Source organism: Balearica regulorum, chromosome 4 (genome assembly GCF_011004875.1).
Source record: "Balearica regulorum gibbericeps isolate bBalReg1 chromosome 4, bBalReg1.pri, whole genome shotgun sequence".
In the NCBI taxonomy this organism is placed as follows: Eukaryota; Metazoa; Chordata; class Aves; order Gruiformes; family Gruidae; genus Balearica; species Balearica regulorum.
Window position 1 is genome coordinate 71,733,268 of NC_046187.1, and position 15,418 is coordinate 71,748,685.

At 42.8% G+C, this 15,418-nt stretch overlaps 1 protein-coding gene across 2 annotated transcripts in view; it reads right to left on the reverse strand.

Annotated features, from left to right (window-relative positions):
• Positions 1–288: 288 nt before the first annotated feature.
• Positions 289–15,418, reverse strand: part of HGFAC (HGF activator) — a 51,176-nt gene continuing 36,046 nt past the window's right edge. The window contains exons 10-14 of one of the 2 annotated variants that reach the window (XM_075752590.1): positions 15,080–15,320; positions 10,427–10,566; positions 8,161–8,301; positions 6,884–7,032; positions 289–2,009 (exon numbers count right to left, since the gene is read on the reverse strand). In XM_075752590.1, the coding sequence (XP_075608705.1) occupies positions 1,839–2,009; positions 6,884–7,032; positions 8,161–8,301; positions 10,427–10,566; positions 15,080–15,320 (842 nt within the window). In that variant the 3' untranslated portion in view covers positions 289–1,838. The remainder of the gene's footprint in view (positions 2,010–6,883; positions 7,033–8,160; positions 8,302–10,426; positions 10,567–15,079; positions 15,321–15,418) is intronic. The other variant, XM_075752591.1, reaches the window with a different exon arrangement.

Sequence of the window (15,418 nt, forward strand, 5' to 3'; positions counted from 1 at the left end):
CAAACAAGTGTTTAGTGCTTCAGGAAAACAAATGAAAGACTTTGATCTTAGTATTCACAGTATTCATAGCTGAAAATTGTATTAGATCTGTCTACTGGAAATTTTGTGTGACGTGTATAAAACTGGGAGCACCACCAGCTGAAATCGATCCTTATGCAGAGCTTTTCAGACGCCTTCCAGCACAGAGAAGTACTATTTCTTTTTTCTACCAGCTCTCAACCTGTTGAAGAACCTACAGGGGGATTCAAAGATTTAATTGTAACTTTATACATAACAGACTAAGTCCACGAAACAGAGGGTAAACATTTTTATTTAACAGTTTACATCATTTATCTAGATTAGCATTGTTGTATGGTTGTACTTACACAAATTCAGGTTTTGGTTATTTTTCCTTACAAAGTTTCTTTAAACTGCTGAAATCATTCACCGCAACTAAGAAACCTATGAAGACATTGCCAGTAATGTAAAACAAAACACATATCTGAGTATCCAGGCACCACTTTAAAATTCTGTATCTTAAAGCATAGCTTTGCTTGAAACACTTAAGAGAATTCAAAAACATTCACTATTAGAGAAGAAAAACATTTCACATCAACACTTCCAAATGTACACATCTGACATGGCTAAAGGTTCCCTGTATTAAAAAAAAAAACAAACAACAAAACAACACAAAACCAAACAACAAAACAACAAAAAAACCCAAACAAAAAAACCCTTGTGATTTTCCATTCTTATTTCTCAGACTAGAATTTTTTTGTTGAATTATTTTCTGCCTTTTTTTGCTTATGCAGCTGAGTCCACAGCCTCTAAACAGCTATATATTGTAATAATTTCTTTGATTGTTCCCATAACAATTCCATAGACCATGACAGCAAAGCCTGTGGTTTATGATATGACCAAACTCCCAAGGAAAATGTCAAATTCCTCCTTGCTGAATTATCTAAACAGGTGAACAACTTGTTAGTATAAAATCTAAGACATCTTCAAAACACTGTCAAATTTTAGAAACGTTTAGGCATTTATCATCAAGGTGAAATGTTTCCACTGTTATCCTCAGGGTGAGGAGCAGCTCACAGTCTACGAAAGGTCCTAACAACATCGGTCTGAAGTCAGCGGCAGCACCGACTTCCAATATTTTTCAGCAAGAAACTTTGTGCTCTCAGGAGGTTTTGCATTAACAATGCTGGAAAATTGCACACCAGATTCAGCAGAGCTCTGAAGCACATTCCTAATTTTATGTCAGAGGAATATAAAAATGTGGTTACATGTTTGGTTGAATCAAACCCTAAACCCTCTGTTTTTTCCCCAGAATCGGTTTGCTGCTGTTAGCTGATGAGCAGCTTCACCCACGTTGCTCTACCGGTGTCTCTCAACTTGAACTTCAAGAGATCACTTCTGAGGGGGAAGAGATTTAATTTTTGGTGCTCCTCCTGGTTTTTTTGGGTTTTTTTAATCTCATCTGAGAATACAAGGACAATGTTGTTACAGGTTGATTTGGGCGATGACAGCTCCAACAGAAACTACACAAACACATTCAAATAACTTTTTATGTAATCCATCAAGCAGACAAACATTTGTAGATTTTGGTGCACTGTCTCAGCATGTTTGTTTTACTAAGCCAAATAAAGACGTCTCATATACTGAGCAATCCAAAGCCCTAAAATTCTAGATCAAGAATGCTCATCAGATGGGTTAGGCCTACTTTTGGTGGTCTGGTTTGGAATTGCTAAGAATTACCATGACAGTTTTCATACTAGCTTGTAATAAAATATTTATGCCACTTCAATGAAACCAAAAAACTCCTGAACCCTGCTTCAAATGTTAGTGGATTTAACTGTTCAAGTAGCTTTTCGGGGGGCTATTTTCTCATTAATCCAGTTTACATAGTTTGTAATTCGTGTATATACTCCAGGTTTGTTGACTCTGCTGCAGCCATCTCCCCAGCTGATAACGCCATAGAGGTAAGAGATTTCATTTTTCTCACAGGCCAGAGGTCCACCAGAATCTCCCTGTGTTAAAAAAGTAAGGAAAGATTATATAATTTAATAGAAAGCAGTCAGAAAAAGATCAGTTTGGGAAAGTCCCAAATTAAGAATGTTTACATGTGAGATTTAAACTTTAAAAAAAAAAAAATCTGGAAGCAGTGGTCTACTGAAATTTCATTGTAGAAACTTTTTTTTTTTAATCATACTCACCTCTAATATGATGGTCTTTTGTTTTTTTTTAATTCCACATTGAACAGAAGTACAAAAATATCAGATTTCGTTTAAAACAATTGAAATTATTTTAGAGGCAGACACCTACTGAAGAGCACAGATGATCTGGGTCACTTTCAACAGGAGAATGCAAGATGCTGAGGCTTACACTATTCTGTAATACGGGCTCTGCATGGACGGATATTTGGAGAGTTTCTCAATGCAGTTTATTGCAAATGTCAGAGTTGATGAAAGTTTTCAAAGAAAGATGTTGCATACATAGACTCTTTTCCATGTGCCTGTGGGATGCTATAATTTTATGAGGCATATGGGGTTTTTTGCATCTGTTGAATTTGATGCTACTGAGCATTTACCTTGTCATTAAATCCATAAACCAAAAATAAGACCGAACTAATGTTTGATGACACACTACAGCAAGGATGAATTTGCAACACTTCTAGTTATTGAAGTTTACAAGCATTCAGGAAACAGGTCATTATTATTACCCTTAGACTGACTTTCTACAGAAATTAAAATGTTAGAAATTAAAATAAAAACATAGAATCATAGACTGGTTTGGGTTGGAAGGGACCTCAAAGATCATCCAGTTCCAACCCCACCTGCCATGGGCAGGGACACCCTCCACTAGTCCACATTGCCCAAAGCCCCATCCAACCTGGCCTTGAACATTTCCAGGGAGGGGGCATCCACAGCTTCTCTGGGCAACCTGTTCCAGTGTCTCACCACCCTCACAGGGAAGAATTTCTTTCTAATATCTAATCTAAATCTACCTTCTTTTAGTTTAAACACATTACCCCTTGTCCTGTCACTACACTCCCTCATAAACAGTCCCTCTTCATAAAATAGTAAAGAGTACTGGTGAAAGGAGTCACTCCTCTACTTATTTGAGACTAAGGAGAAATACATATTTTCCTATTTAAAAAAAAAAAATCCCTTGAGACCAAAGAAGGTAGGAAAATTGTGTTGCATGTATACTAGGAGATTTCTGTCATAAATGAGGGACATCAAGTGAAGTCTTGTATCTGAGATCAATTTACTACTCAGAACTTTGGTATCAGTGCACTGATTAAAAAAAAAATCCAAAAAAATCTTTAAAAAATAATCAAGCAGAACACATTATCTACTTGATGTTTCTTGGTCTTGAAATACTTTTATATATAATAGCTGGTTTATAGTTTAAGTTCCTAAGCATATATCAAGAAAACTCAGAGATGACCTACATTTGTTGTGACATTAAGAGATCTACGCTATTTGTCCTTAGACCACACTACAAGTCCGTCAACAGGAAAAAGAAAATGAATTACTAATTCACTAATAATGATTTCATGTCATGAGCACTGTTCTTCAGCAACATCTGTGACTCTAAATCACTGTTTCCAAGACTTTGCAACTCTCTCCAGACCACTTGTCTTTGTGCAGCCCCTCTCTCCTTCCCTCCACTTTCTTCTTTCTCACTCTCATTCCTGATCAACTCTGTTTTTTCCAGGGCAGAGAGTCAGAACCAGCTATAATGCTGCATCTTGTATTCATACTTCCTGGGTAAGGTAAGGAAAACTGATCCAGCAAGGTAGTTTCTGCTGCCATTTCATTCTTGACACCTTTCTTTGGACAGTTTAAGATCTCTATAGGGATTCAAGCACACAGTATACATGATATGGTGGAATTAAGGATCCTCAGGGCAGTGAGGAGAGCACTCAGCAAGCTCACTACCCTGGACTTCAGCAGACCAGACTTTGGCTTCTTCAGGGATCTGCTTGGTAGAATACCATGGGCCAAAGCCCTGGAAGGAAGAAGGGCCCAAGACAGCTGGCTAATATTGAAGGGTCACCTCCTCCAAGCTCAGGAGCGATGTATCCCAACAAAGAGGAAGTCAAGCAAATCCACCAAGAGGCCCCTGTGGATGAACAAGGAGCTCCTGGGCAAAGTCAAACAAAAAAAGGAAGCCTACAGAGGGTGGAAGCAAGGGCAGGTAGCCTGGGAAGAATACAGAGAAATTGTCCGAGCAGCCAGGGATCAGGTTAGGAAAGCCAAAGCCCTGATAGAGATTAGTCTGGCCAGGGATGTCAAGGACAACAAGAAAAACTTCCATACGTATGTCAGTGACAAGAGGAGGATGAGGGAAAATGTGGGTCCCCTCCAGAATGAAATGGGTGAACTGGTTACCCAGGATATGGAGAAGGCTGAGATACTCAATGACCTCTTTGCCTCAGTCTTCACTGGCAAATCCTTGAGCCACACTGCTCAGGTCACAGAAGGCAGGGACTGGGAGAATGCAGAACCGCCCGCTGTAGGAGAAGATCAGGTTCGAGAATATCTAAGGAACCTAAAGGTGCACAAGTCCATGGGACCTGATGAGTTGCATCCACGGGTCTTGAGGGAACTGGCGGATGAAGCGGCCAGGCCACTCACCATCATATTTGAGAAGTCCTGGCAGTCTGGCGAAGTTCCTGCCGACTGGTAGAGGGGGAACATAACCCCCATTTTTAAGAAGGGTAAAAAGGAAGACCCAGGGAACTACAGGCCAGTCAGTCTCACCTCTGTGCCTGGCAAGATCATGGAGCAGACCCTCCTGGAGACTACGCTCAGGCACATGGAAAACAAGGAGGTGATTGGTGACAGCCAAGACGGCTTTACTAGGGGCAAACTGTGCCTGACAAATGTGGTGACCGTCTATGATGGTGTTACAGTGTTCGTGGATAAGGGAAGGGCAACTGATGTCATCTACCTGGACTTCTGCAAGGCATTTGACACTGTCCCACATGACATCCTCATCTCTAAACTGGAGACACATGGGTTCAATGGATGGACCATGCGGTGGATAAGGAATTAGCTGGATGGTCACACTCAAAGGGTTGTGATCAACAGCTCAATGTCCAAGTGGAGACCAGTGATGAGTGGTGTTCCTCAGGGGTTGGTACTGGGACCGGTGCTGTTCAACATCTTTGTCAGCGACATGGACAGTGGGATCGAGTGCACCCTCAGCAAGTTTGCTGACAACACCAAGCTGTGTGGTGTGTTCGACACCCTGGAGGGAAGGGATGCCATCCAGAGGGACCTTGACAGGCTGGAGACGTGGGCCCGTGAGAACCTCATGAAGTTCAACAAGTCCAAGCGCATGTGGGTCGGCACAATCCCAAGCACGACTATAGGCTGGGCGAGGAATGGATTGAAAGCAGCCCCAAGGAGAAGGACTTGGGGGTATTGATTGATGAGAAGCTCAACATGAGACGGCAATGTGCACTTGCAGCCCAGAAAGCCAACCGTGTCCTGGGCTGCATCAAAAGAGGGGTGACCAGCAGGTCGAGGGAGGTGATCCTGCCCCTCTACTCCACTCTTGTGAGACCCCACCTGGAGTATTGCGTCCAGCTCTGGGGGCCCCAGTACAGGAGAGACATTGAGCTGTTGAAGCGAGTCCAGAGGAGGGCCACGAAGATGATCAGAGGGCTGGAGCACCTCTCCTATGAGGACAGGCTGAGAAAGTTGCAATTGTTCAGCCTGGAGAAGAGGCGGCTCTGGAGAGATCTAATTGCGGCTTACCAGGTTCTGAAGGGGACCTACAGGAAAGATGGTGAGGGACTGTTTATGAGGGAGTGGAGTGACAGGACAAGGGGTAATGTGTTTAAACTAAAAGAAGGTAGATTTAGATTAGATATTAGAAAGAAATTCTTCCCTGTGAGGGTGGTGAGGCACTGGAACAGGTTGCCCAGAGAGGCTGTGGATGCCCCCTCCCTGGAAATGTTCAAGGCCAGGTTGGATGAGGCTTTGGGCAATGATGTGGACTAGTGGAGGGTGTCCCTGCCCATGGCAGGTGGGGTTGGAACTGGATGATCTTTGAGGTCCCTTCCAACCCTAACCATTCTATGATATTCTTTTCTTTACTTAATCTCACTACCAACTATGTGCTGCTTGTTCCCAAGTTTATGCTAATAAAGCATAACTGTCCTCCTTCAAAATGAACTGAAGATAAAATCTGAAGGTTTATGTAAGGAATAATCTGATCCTTCATTTAAAAAATGGTCTCATCTATCACCACAGCAATTCTGCATCCTTAGTCAGAGCCAAGGTGTGACATAGTTCAGAGAGAGGTGCAAAGTAGTAAAATTATTAGGTCATTCCACAAAGGACAGAAGTCATGAAACACAGCTTCCAGTTGACTGATACTCTACACCGTTAAATCCCACCCACTATAATAACCTCAGGTCCTTCCTCCCCCAAACCTCACCACTGCTCCCCACCTCCTACCCAAGTATCCTTATTTCCATTAGGCAAGAGGCAGCAGCTGGGGGATTTGGCTCTGCACAGGTACCTGCAGGTTGTCCTGCCAGCACATCCCTGCCAGCTGGCCAGCAAACCATTGCCATCATGCTGCAAGCTCAGCCAGGAGCTAAAGCAACTCACCCTCCACTGCATAGCCACTGCCTTTCATGAAGGTAGGAGGAATATAGCACCCTGGAGTGATTTTGCCATTCTGTAGAACTTAATTGATGTTGAACAGGTTGAAAAAAAAATGAAGGTGGAAGCAAACAGTGCAGTTACATAAGTTTCTTTTCTTTAGGAACATTTCTTTAGGAACACTGTAATGTCAAAAGTAAGCACTGTAACACTGCAACATTTCTGGCAATAATATACATTTATATTCTCTGCCTAGAGATGACTCAGAACATTACCTGACAAGCATCAGATCTGCTATCAAAGTAGCCAGCACAGAACATATTTTCAGTGATTTCTGTTCCATAAATTTCAGGGCTTCTGCACTTCTCCTCAGGAATAATTGGAATCAGAGTTTCTTGCAGGACATCTGAATAACCAGATATATCTTTAAAAAATTCCCAGAGAGGAAAAGAAAGTCATTTTTATAGAATGTGAAGAGCATAACATGGAAACACAATGCACAATACAACATACAAACACAAAACACATCTCAGTCATATTCGTGTTGTGGATGTCTTTAAAAGATAATAATTTTTCTAGTGATCAGATCACTTTCTGCTCCTCCAGTCAGAATCCGTGCCCTTTAAAATAACAAGCATGCCATCTCCAGACATTCATCCACTTTGGGTTCTCTCATTTCCTAGAGACTCAGGAACATTCCCCCAGCACTCCTGCCCTCTCCCCTTTCCAGATGGGCTATTAAATCATCAATCTATCAAAAGGTGCCATTACATCATTTTGTCCTGGTGTAAATGTGTAGTCTAAAGGCAACGTTTGCTTATACTAAGTCTCTTACCAAAATGAGACAGCCAGGTCCCCCATCTTTCTCATCTATCTACATAGGTCTTTGCTATCTCCACATCAAAGCAGCATGACCAAGCCTCAATCCTGAAATTCCTCATCTGAAAGGATTAGATGGATTTTTCCACCTTTCTCAAGCTGGATGTAAGCACTACTTAGCCCAAAGTCTGGCCCTCTCCTTTAAATGTTTCCAAAGTTGCTTGCTGATGAAGGTGAAGATCTTCTCCATCACAGACTAGTAAATTGATTGTGTTTGGTTTGCAGTCTTCAATCATAGAATGGTTTGGGTTGGAAGGGACCTTCATGATTATCTAGTTCCAAACCCCTGCCATGGGCAGGGACACCCTCCACTAGACCAGGTTGCTCAGGGTAGGATTCACTTGACTAAGCTGTCAAATTGTTAGCACCTGCAACTAGGCTTCTTGCTCCCCTCCCAGTCCATGGAGACCTAGCTGGCTCACAGCTCAGCTCATCCTAAAACAGACATAAACATTTGGTCAAGAGAACACCACTCCAAATTCCAAGGACTATAAAGGAAGTTCAGGATGACTATTTCAGATGTAAATGTTGTAAACATCTAAAGGTAAGTAAAAAGAGTCCCACCAGAAGTCCCTTGGAAACTATTTTGCCAAACTATCAGTTGTATAACATATACTTGAGCATTATGTTTTAATTATCATAATTTTTTTCTACCAGCTCTCATTTTACTTACTCTCATGCCTGTGTCCCCATCCAGAAATCTGACATTTGAACTGATCAGGGAAAACGGTGTTACTTTCCGGCAAGCAGATGGGCTGAACAAACTGGGACTTGACAGCACAACGCTGGCCATTCTTCTTCAGCTTAATCAAAGCTGCAGAACAGAAAATATAGGAGGAGTAAAGTGTCTGTTCCCTTTCTTTAATGGGATTGGCAGCAATGGGTCTCAGATACAGCTTTAATTATCCCCTAAGCCTCTCTTAATTAAGATATTTCAATCAAAGACAGACAGACTCATCTCAACAGCACCTGATTTTACAGCAAATTGAAGGCTGAAACATTCAGCTACTCCCCTTGTGGGAATATTTATTTTATGCTGCACTCACTGAGCAGATTTTGCTTCACTGCCTTTGTAGAGAAAGGGGAAGATAAAAAATACATATGTTTTCTCCCACCTTAAAGTTAAATAACAGTGACATATCCACAACTTTCAGCTGAAATAAGTGGGATGTGCAAGTGTTCACTGCTTCTGAAATCTGGCCACCTGCCTAATTCCAATTTGATTTAAAAACTTGATTACTGCAAAAGCTGGTGTATTTCATGCTCTGTGTTATTACTGAGTTCAGCAAAATTCAAGATCTTGAAAATTAAAGAAATAAAAAAAAAATCAGGATATTTCAAAACCAAGCTTCTGAAAGCTACAAAGCTTTACACAACCTTTACTATCCTCTCATGGGGCTGAAAACAGTATAAATAGGGAACTGTGCAGCATCATGAGCTTGATACTGAAAGAAGATATCACAAGTAGCAGAAATGTCATTTCCCCTGTAGCAAACCCCCTGTGTTTGGCTGTAGAGCAACAGAGGGGACTTTGTGCTGGGTGTAACAAGGGCAGCACGTGGGGTTTGGGCACGCTAAAACAGGACAGAGCTGAGGCAATGTGGACACACCTATTAAAGCTTCACATCACACCGTTTGGAAGTTCCAGGTTTTCTCAGCCCAGCTGTGTGGCAAACAAGAGATCCCACTGGATAGTCTTGTTTCTCTACTGACTACGTTTTTGGCCTTTGTGAAACATGTAAAGAGTATCTCACAGGCTGAGAAACCCACACAAACTGCACTCCAACACTCAGCAGCTTGCTCTTCCTCGCCTTCCTCCTCTTCCCCACTAACTCTGCTTGTTTCTGAATCCCCTGAACTTCCCAGAAAACACTCATGTGGTAGTTTGTTTCCTTTTGAATAGCAGTTTCCGCAGGAAATAACTCTTTTGCATCAGTAGAAATCACTGACAGGGCAGAATGTGCCCCCACATCTTCCCCCCCAGTTTCTGCCTGCTTGTTTGTTTGCAGTGGGGCACATCTTAGGAACTCCGTGTTCAGCTGACCCTAGATTTGGACATTGCACATTGGTGAGGCATGCTGAATTTCAGAGTAATTCAAAAAGTTAGATCTCAAAGTGCCAACAGTGGTTTACACCAGAATATTTCAGAGCAGCGTAATACCCCAAATCCAGTTCATCTCCTGGTATGCTGCGACAGAGCTCCCACCAACACAGAATCTGAACCCTTTTTTCCACTGAGTAGAAAATATTTCCCATCTGGGAGCAAAAAAGCTAGTACTTGCCTGACCTAAGATATCCCCGATGTGAGGCTATTAAACAGTCTCACAGACAAAGTGCTCACACAGCTTGACACCCCAGGGTGACGAGCCACCTTCCACAGGAGCAGATCAGAAAATAAGCAGCGAGCTGCTGTTCCATTGTCATTCTGACTCATAAGGTCAATCAGAAGGGCATTTAACTTTTGACTGATAAGACAGCTGATTTTTAAATCTATCTCAGTGTAAAAAATGATTCTTGGTAACATAGATTTTCAGAGCAGATGGGGCTATTATATTCATCTAGTCAGATCCTCTATACAACACAGACAATAGAATTTTACCAAGTAATTCCTGCATCAAGCCCAGAGTTTCTGCTTCAGCTGAAAAAATGCCTAATCCCACAAAGACTTGAAATGATGATAAATCTGCCGTGCAGCTAGGTAAATTGCTCCAGTGGCTAATTATCATAATTATTTAAAATTTGCAATTTATTTCTCATCTGAATTTGTCTAGTTTTCAGATGCTGTTATAATTCTGGGAGAACTAAGAACCCCCTGCACTCAAAAGCCTCTCCTAATGCCTATGATTTTTCCACTCTGAAGGCAGTTTTTGACATATCAACTAAACTTGAAACTAAGTTGAGCAAGCAGAAAGTAAAACCGTGAGAACAGAAATACTCACCAATATCATGTTCAGTAGGGTTGAACACAGAATACTGAGGATGCAAAATGTATTTTTCTATTTCAAATGTTTGTGTTACATCAGTTGTTCTATTAAATATATGCTGACCCAGAACTACCTTAATAGTGGATTTTAGCGGACTGTAATAGAAAAGAGAGAAAAAGCAATTCTGTGATTCACAGGTCAAGCAAAACCTAATTTCCAACAGCCATATCGCATGAACTGTAGTGATCTCAGCCCCCCACCACATCCATTATTTACCCTCTCACAATGCCTTGACCTGTTTCCCAAGCTTCCTACTTACTGTGGGCTGGGAAAAAGATGACTAATGTTATAGTGAGCTGGAGACTCGGTGGGTCCTGATTAGCCTAATTAAAGACTGCTGCTCCTTGACAGAAGTAAAAGGCAAGCACAGGCTCTGCTGCCCAGCTGCTGTCTGGCTAACAAACATCTTCAGGGGCTGCAAGCACTTCTTGTTCTAGAAGCTTAACTAAGTCAACCTCAACCAGACTTTGCCAATGAGTACAAAAATTCCTGAGGAAGAAACAAGGGACCAAAAGATGAGTCAGTGGTGGATATCCCATTTCTCTGGGAAATCAGTTCTTTAAATATTACAGGTGTGGGTCAAGATTTTAAAGGTGCTTGTGTTGGTTTTGCGTGGCAAGGTTTTGGTAGCGGGGGGGCTACAGGGGTGGCTTCTGTGAGAAGCTGCTAGAAGCTTCCCCTGTGTCTGACAGAGCCAATGCCAGCCGGCTCCAAGACAGACCCGCCGCTGGCCAAGGCCAAGCCAATCAGCGCCTCTGTGATAACATATTTAAAAAAGAGAAAAACAGTTAGAGAGCGCTTTTGCAGCCAGAGAGAGGAGTGAGAAGATGTAAGAACATCTGCAGACACCAAGGTCAGTGAAGAAGGAGGGGCAGGAGGTGCTCCAGGCGCCGGAGCAAGATTCCCCTGCAGCCTGTGGTGAAGACCATGGTGAAGCAGGCTGTCCCCCTGCAGCCCATGGAGGGAGGATGAGGGGGTGTAGAGATTCCACCTGCAGCCCGTGGAGGACCCCACACTGGAGCAGGTGGAGGCACCTGAAGGAGGCTGTGGCCCTGTGGGAAGCCCACACTGGAGCAAGCTCCTGGCAGGACCTGTGGATCTGTAGAGAGAGGAGCCCACGCCAGAGCAGGTTTGCTGGCAGGACTTGTGACCCCGTGGGGGACCCACGCTGGAGCAGTTTGCTCCTGAAGGTCTGCACCCCGTGGGGGAGACTCACGTTGGAGAAGGCCGTGAAGGACTGTCTCCCGTGAGAGGAACCCCACGCTGGAGCGGGGGAACAATGAGTCCTCCCCCTGAGGATGAAGAAGCGGCAGAAACACCGCGTGAGGAACTGACCGTAACCCCTACTCCCTGTCCCCCTGTGCCGCTGAGGGGGGCGGAGGTTGAAGCCGGGAGTGAAGTTGAGCCCGGGAAGATGGGAGGGGTGGGGGGAGGTGTTTTTAAGATTTGGTTTTATTTCTCATTCCTCTACTCTGTTTTGCTTAGTAATAAATAAGATGAATTCCCTCTCTAAGTTCGGTCTGTTTTGCTTGTGATGATAATTAGAGAATGATCTCTCCCTGTCCTTATCTCGACCCATAAGTTTTCTTTCATTGTACCTTTTCTCCCCTGTCTAATGAAAGAGGGGAGTGATAGAGCAGCTCTGGTGGGCACCTGGCCCTCAGCCAGGGTCAACCCACCACAGTGCTGGCAGACTGACAACTCAGGAACATCTGGGCAGCTTTCACCTAAGAGCTATCACCACTTCTACTTTGAGATTAGATTGGTCTATGTGTAACGGTGTGCTTCCCTCCTGCCCCCAGACCTGACCTTTTCCTGTAACCCTGGTCAGGCGATAACCACCAGTGACGGTCATGACAGATGCGTCTAGTCATGATGGGTGCGTCTGGTCATGATGGCTGCGTCCGTCTCAAAGTGGATTCAGGGGAGACAGATAACAACACAGTAGCCAAGGCCTAATTTATGGCAACGAGCCCACCTAACCACAGTGCTGGTCAATGTCTGGCTCAAGGCAAATTTGGAAGAAACTAACATCTCCAGTCAGTACGCAAATATGACTATAAGTCAATCATCTTACTCCATAAACAGTGAGCAGCCCAAGAGCCCTTTGAGGTCTCCTGCATGGCAGTGGGCTGCACGCCAGGATCTCCCCTTGAGTGGGGACACCTCTCAAGGTCACTCCTCGAGGCTGAGAGATTCCTTGCTGCAACAGATCTCCGATAAGTGACTAATGGCATGTGAAACTGAAATCTTAGCTAAGTGATATAAAGGATTGATTGCACATATATAGTCCTTTAGACATAAATTGTTGACCAAGTCTGGGACTAGGATTGGATCCAGCTGCACCTAGACTCCTCTCTGAGGAGTTTAGAAAGCAAGGGGGTCCTTTCTGAACCTCATGACTCAACAGGAGGGTCTCCCTGACAGTTTTGTCTAACCCTGTCCTCTATGCAGTAAATAACCAAGTGTATCTTGCCATCAAATCTTGTTAAACTACTGTTGCATTTACCATTCAACTTTCTTAACTCACTGATTTTTATCAATAAAGTATACTGTTGCTTCTCTCTTATGAGTGAAGTGCATGAGTCCATTCATGACACTATGTTAAGTCAGTTGTCTAGAATCAGAAGCAACTTGGTGGAGAAAGGTCCCAACAGCACACTGATCTAATGGGAAAAACCACACTCAGAAGAGAATACAGTTTTTGTAATCCACACCATCTTTTACAGCCACTGACTGTTTACATTAAAAAGACTACAGTCCTCTCATATCCAGTGTCCAAGGACAGACAATTAACAAGAACCAGTACAACAGTTGGGAAGAAAGCGACATTTGGGAATAATTAGGAAGTGTTTAGAAAGACAGTAAATTCTCTAGCTTTGAAAGCAACAGAATTCAAATTTCACTCTTGCGTTAAAACCAATTCAATCTACACACGCATAAGTCTACAATGAATTTAGCAAGTGTCTTCAACATCAGAGCACTCGTATGTTTTGTTATCCAGTGCAGGAGCAGAAAATATCTGGTGTCACGCATCATGCACAGATGCAGAGTCGTCAACACAATTGCAAAGTTTCCCTAGTTGTGTTTCTGTGCATCAGTAGTGCCTGTCCGATACAAAAGCACTGCGGAGTCTCCTCCAGTACTGAGCACAAAGCAATGATCAACAGTAACGTACCTAGAGGAAAGAGATTCTAGCTAATTGCAGCACAGAGAGCTGGCAGCTACCCTGCAACAATAACTGTGCTTATAATTAACAAAGGAAAGCACAAAGTTCGTTTTTCCATGACTGGAACACAAGAAGACAATAAAATATTCTTCAATCAATATGCAGGGCCAGGAATTTCTCAGTGTCTTTGTAGTGGTAAATCAACCTCCTTGAAAATCACATTTTGGACCTGTAAAACAGAGGGGAAGTTTTCTTCCCAGGATAGTATTTAGAATAGATTTTAAAGGTGCTGAATGGTTCTACTATGACTTACAGGTGGTTCATTCAGGAAAAGAAATAAAACAGGAGGGGTTACAGAAAAGGAATAAAAAAAAACGTTAGCTGCACAGGTATCTATTGTCGCCTAGCGGAAAACAGTTGAAATTGTGGCTAACCCAGAGGTACTAAACATACGGAAGAGCGCAAATTACAATGCAGCAATTATGGAAAATCTGTATGTACCAAACCACCAGCTGGAAGTGGGTGGGAATGTCCTGAATAGCTGCCAAAGTTAGTAGCTATTTCACAACATTTGAAAAACAAATGCATTGTGGCTCGAGCTCCAAATGCTTCAGTAGAGCATTCACAACGGTATTATTAGCTCCACAAGCTATCAGTGTATGTATTCTGGCACAAGGTTTTCTGTTTCTCTTGGCTCCTTTACTATGCAAAAGAACAATGGGTATGAGATGATGTAATATTTTTCCCATCAATGTGATCAAACTGAAATCAGGGAAAGCGTTCAGTATTTGTAGGAAATGAAATATTTAGAATAAAGTAAGAGTATCCTATAGTCAATATTTTCTCCAGTGTCCCACAGGTGGAGAACAAAAAACCCTCCAGAAAACCCAAAACAATTGTCAAGGAAATCAGCCTCAAAAAAATTAACATTTCAGGTCTTCCCTTTGGCTTTTTGTAATGCTCAGCCCACTCTATTTATGTCAACCAATTTAGCGTCTCTAATAAATCATTGCTTGTCTGTCTCAGCCTTTTTGAACAAAACACTGCAGTGAGCAGCCACCTCTGTTACACCTCAAAGCAGGAATAAATGTTCAAAAAGGTAACTGAGGAGAAGACAAATACTTATAAACCCTTGCAGATGCCTGCACATGCAAGCTCCCATTCTATGTCCTGCTCAGCACTACCTTATTCCTTCAGTTGGGTCATTTAGCTTCTTTGAGACTCCTTAAGGAGCAAGATAAGGGCTTGTGAGGTAATAGGACTGCAAGCTATTTGTTAGCTCATGAGCTGCATTCCTATTGCAAGAAACTCCTTATCAAACATTGGTCTTTTATAATCTCATCTTCTTTCTTACCTCAGTTCAGGTTTGTTGTGAGTCACAGGCACATGGTGACTCTGAGGAGAAGAGGACCTACTGTCATACTAACGGGTGAGTTTACCTGTTAGCAAAGCAGTGTGCTGCTGACACAACCCAGCAAGTCTGAATAAGGCTTCCACCACAGAAACTCTCTCCAATATATATAGCTGCTGTCCAGGGATGAGATCCAGGCAGAGATGAAGATCCTCCAACAATTCTAGGTCTCACAAAACTTCTCTTTTTGTGTCTTCTCCCACATGGTCTTCTGGTAACTTCAGAAGTATCTACATTGTCTGGAACTGGTGGCCTCCTTTCCCTGCTTGCTGAAATATAAAGGGATATGCCATCAGATGATAAATCCTTGTGATTTCTAAGGATTAAGGAGTCTTTAAAAGAAAAGTTCATTAAACTATCATTAAAC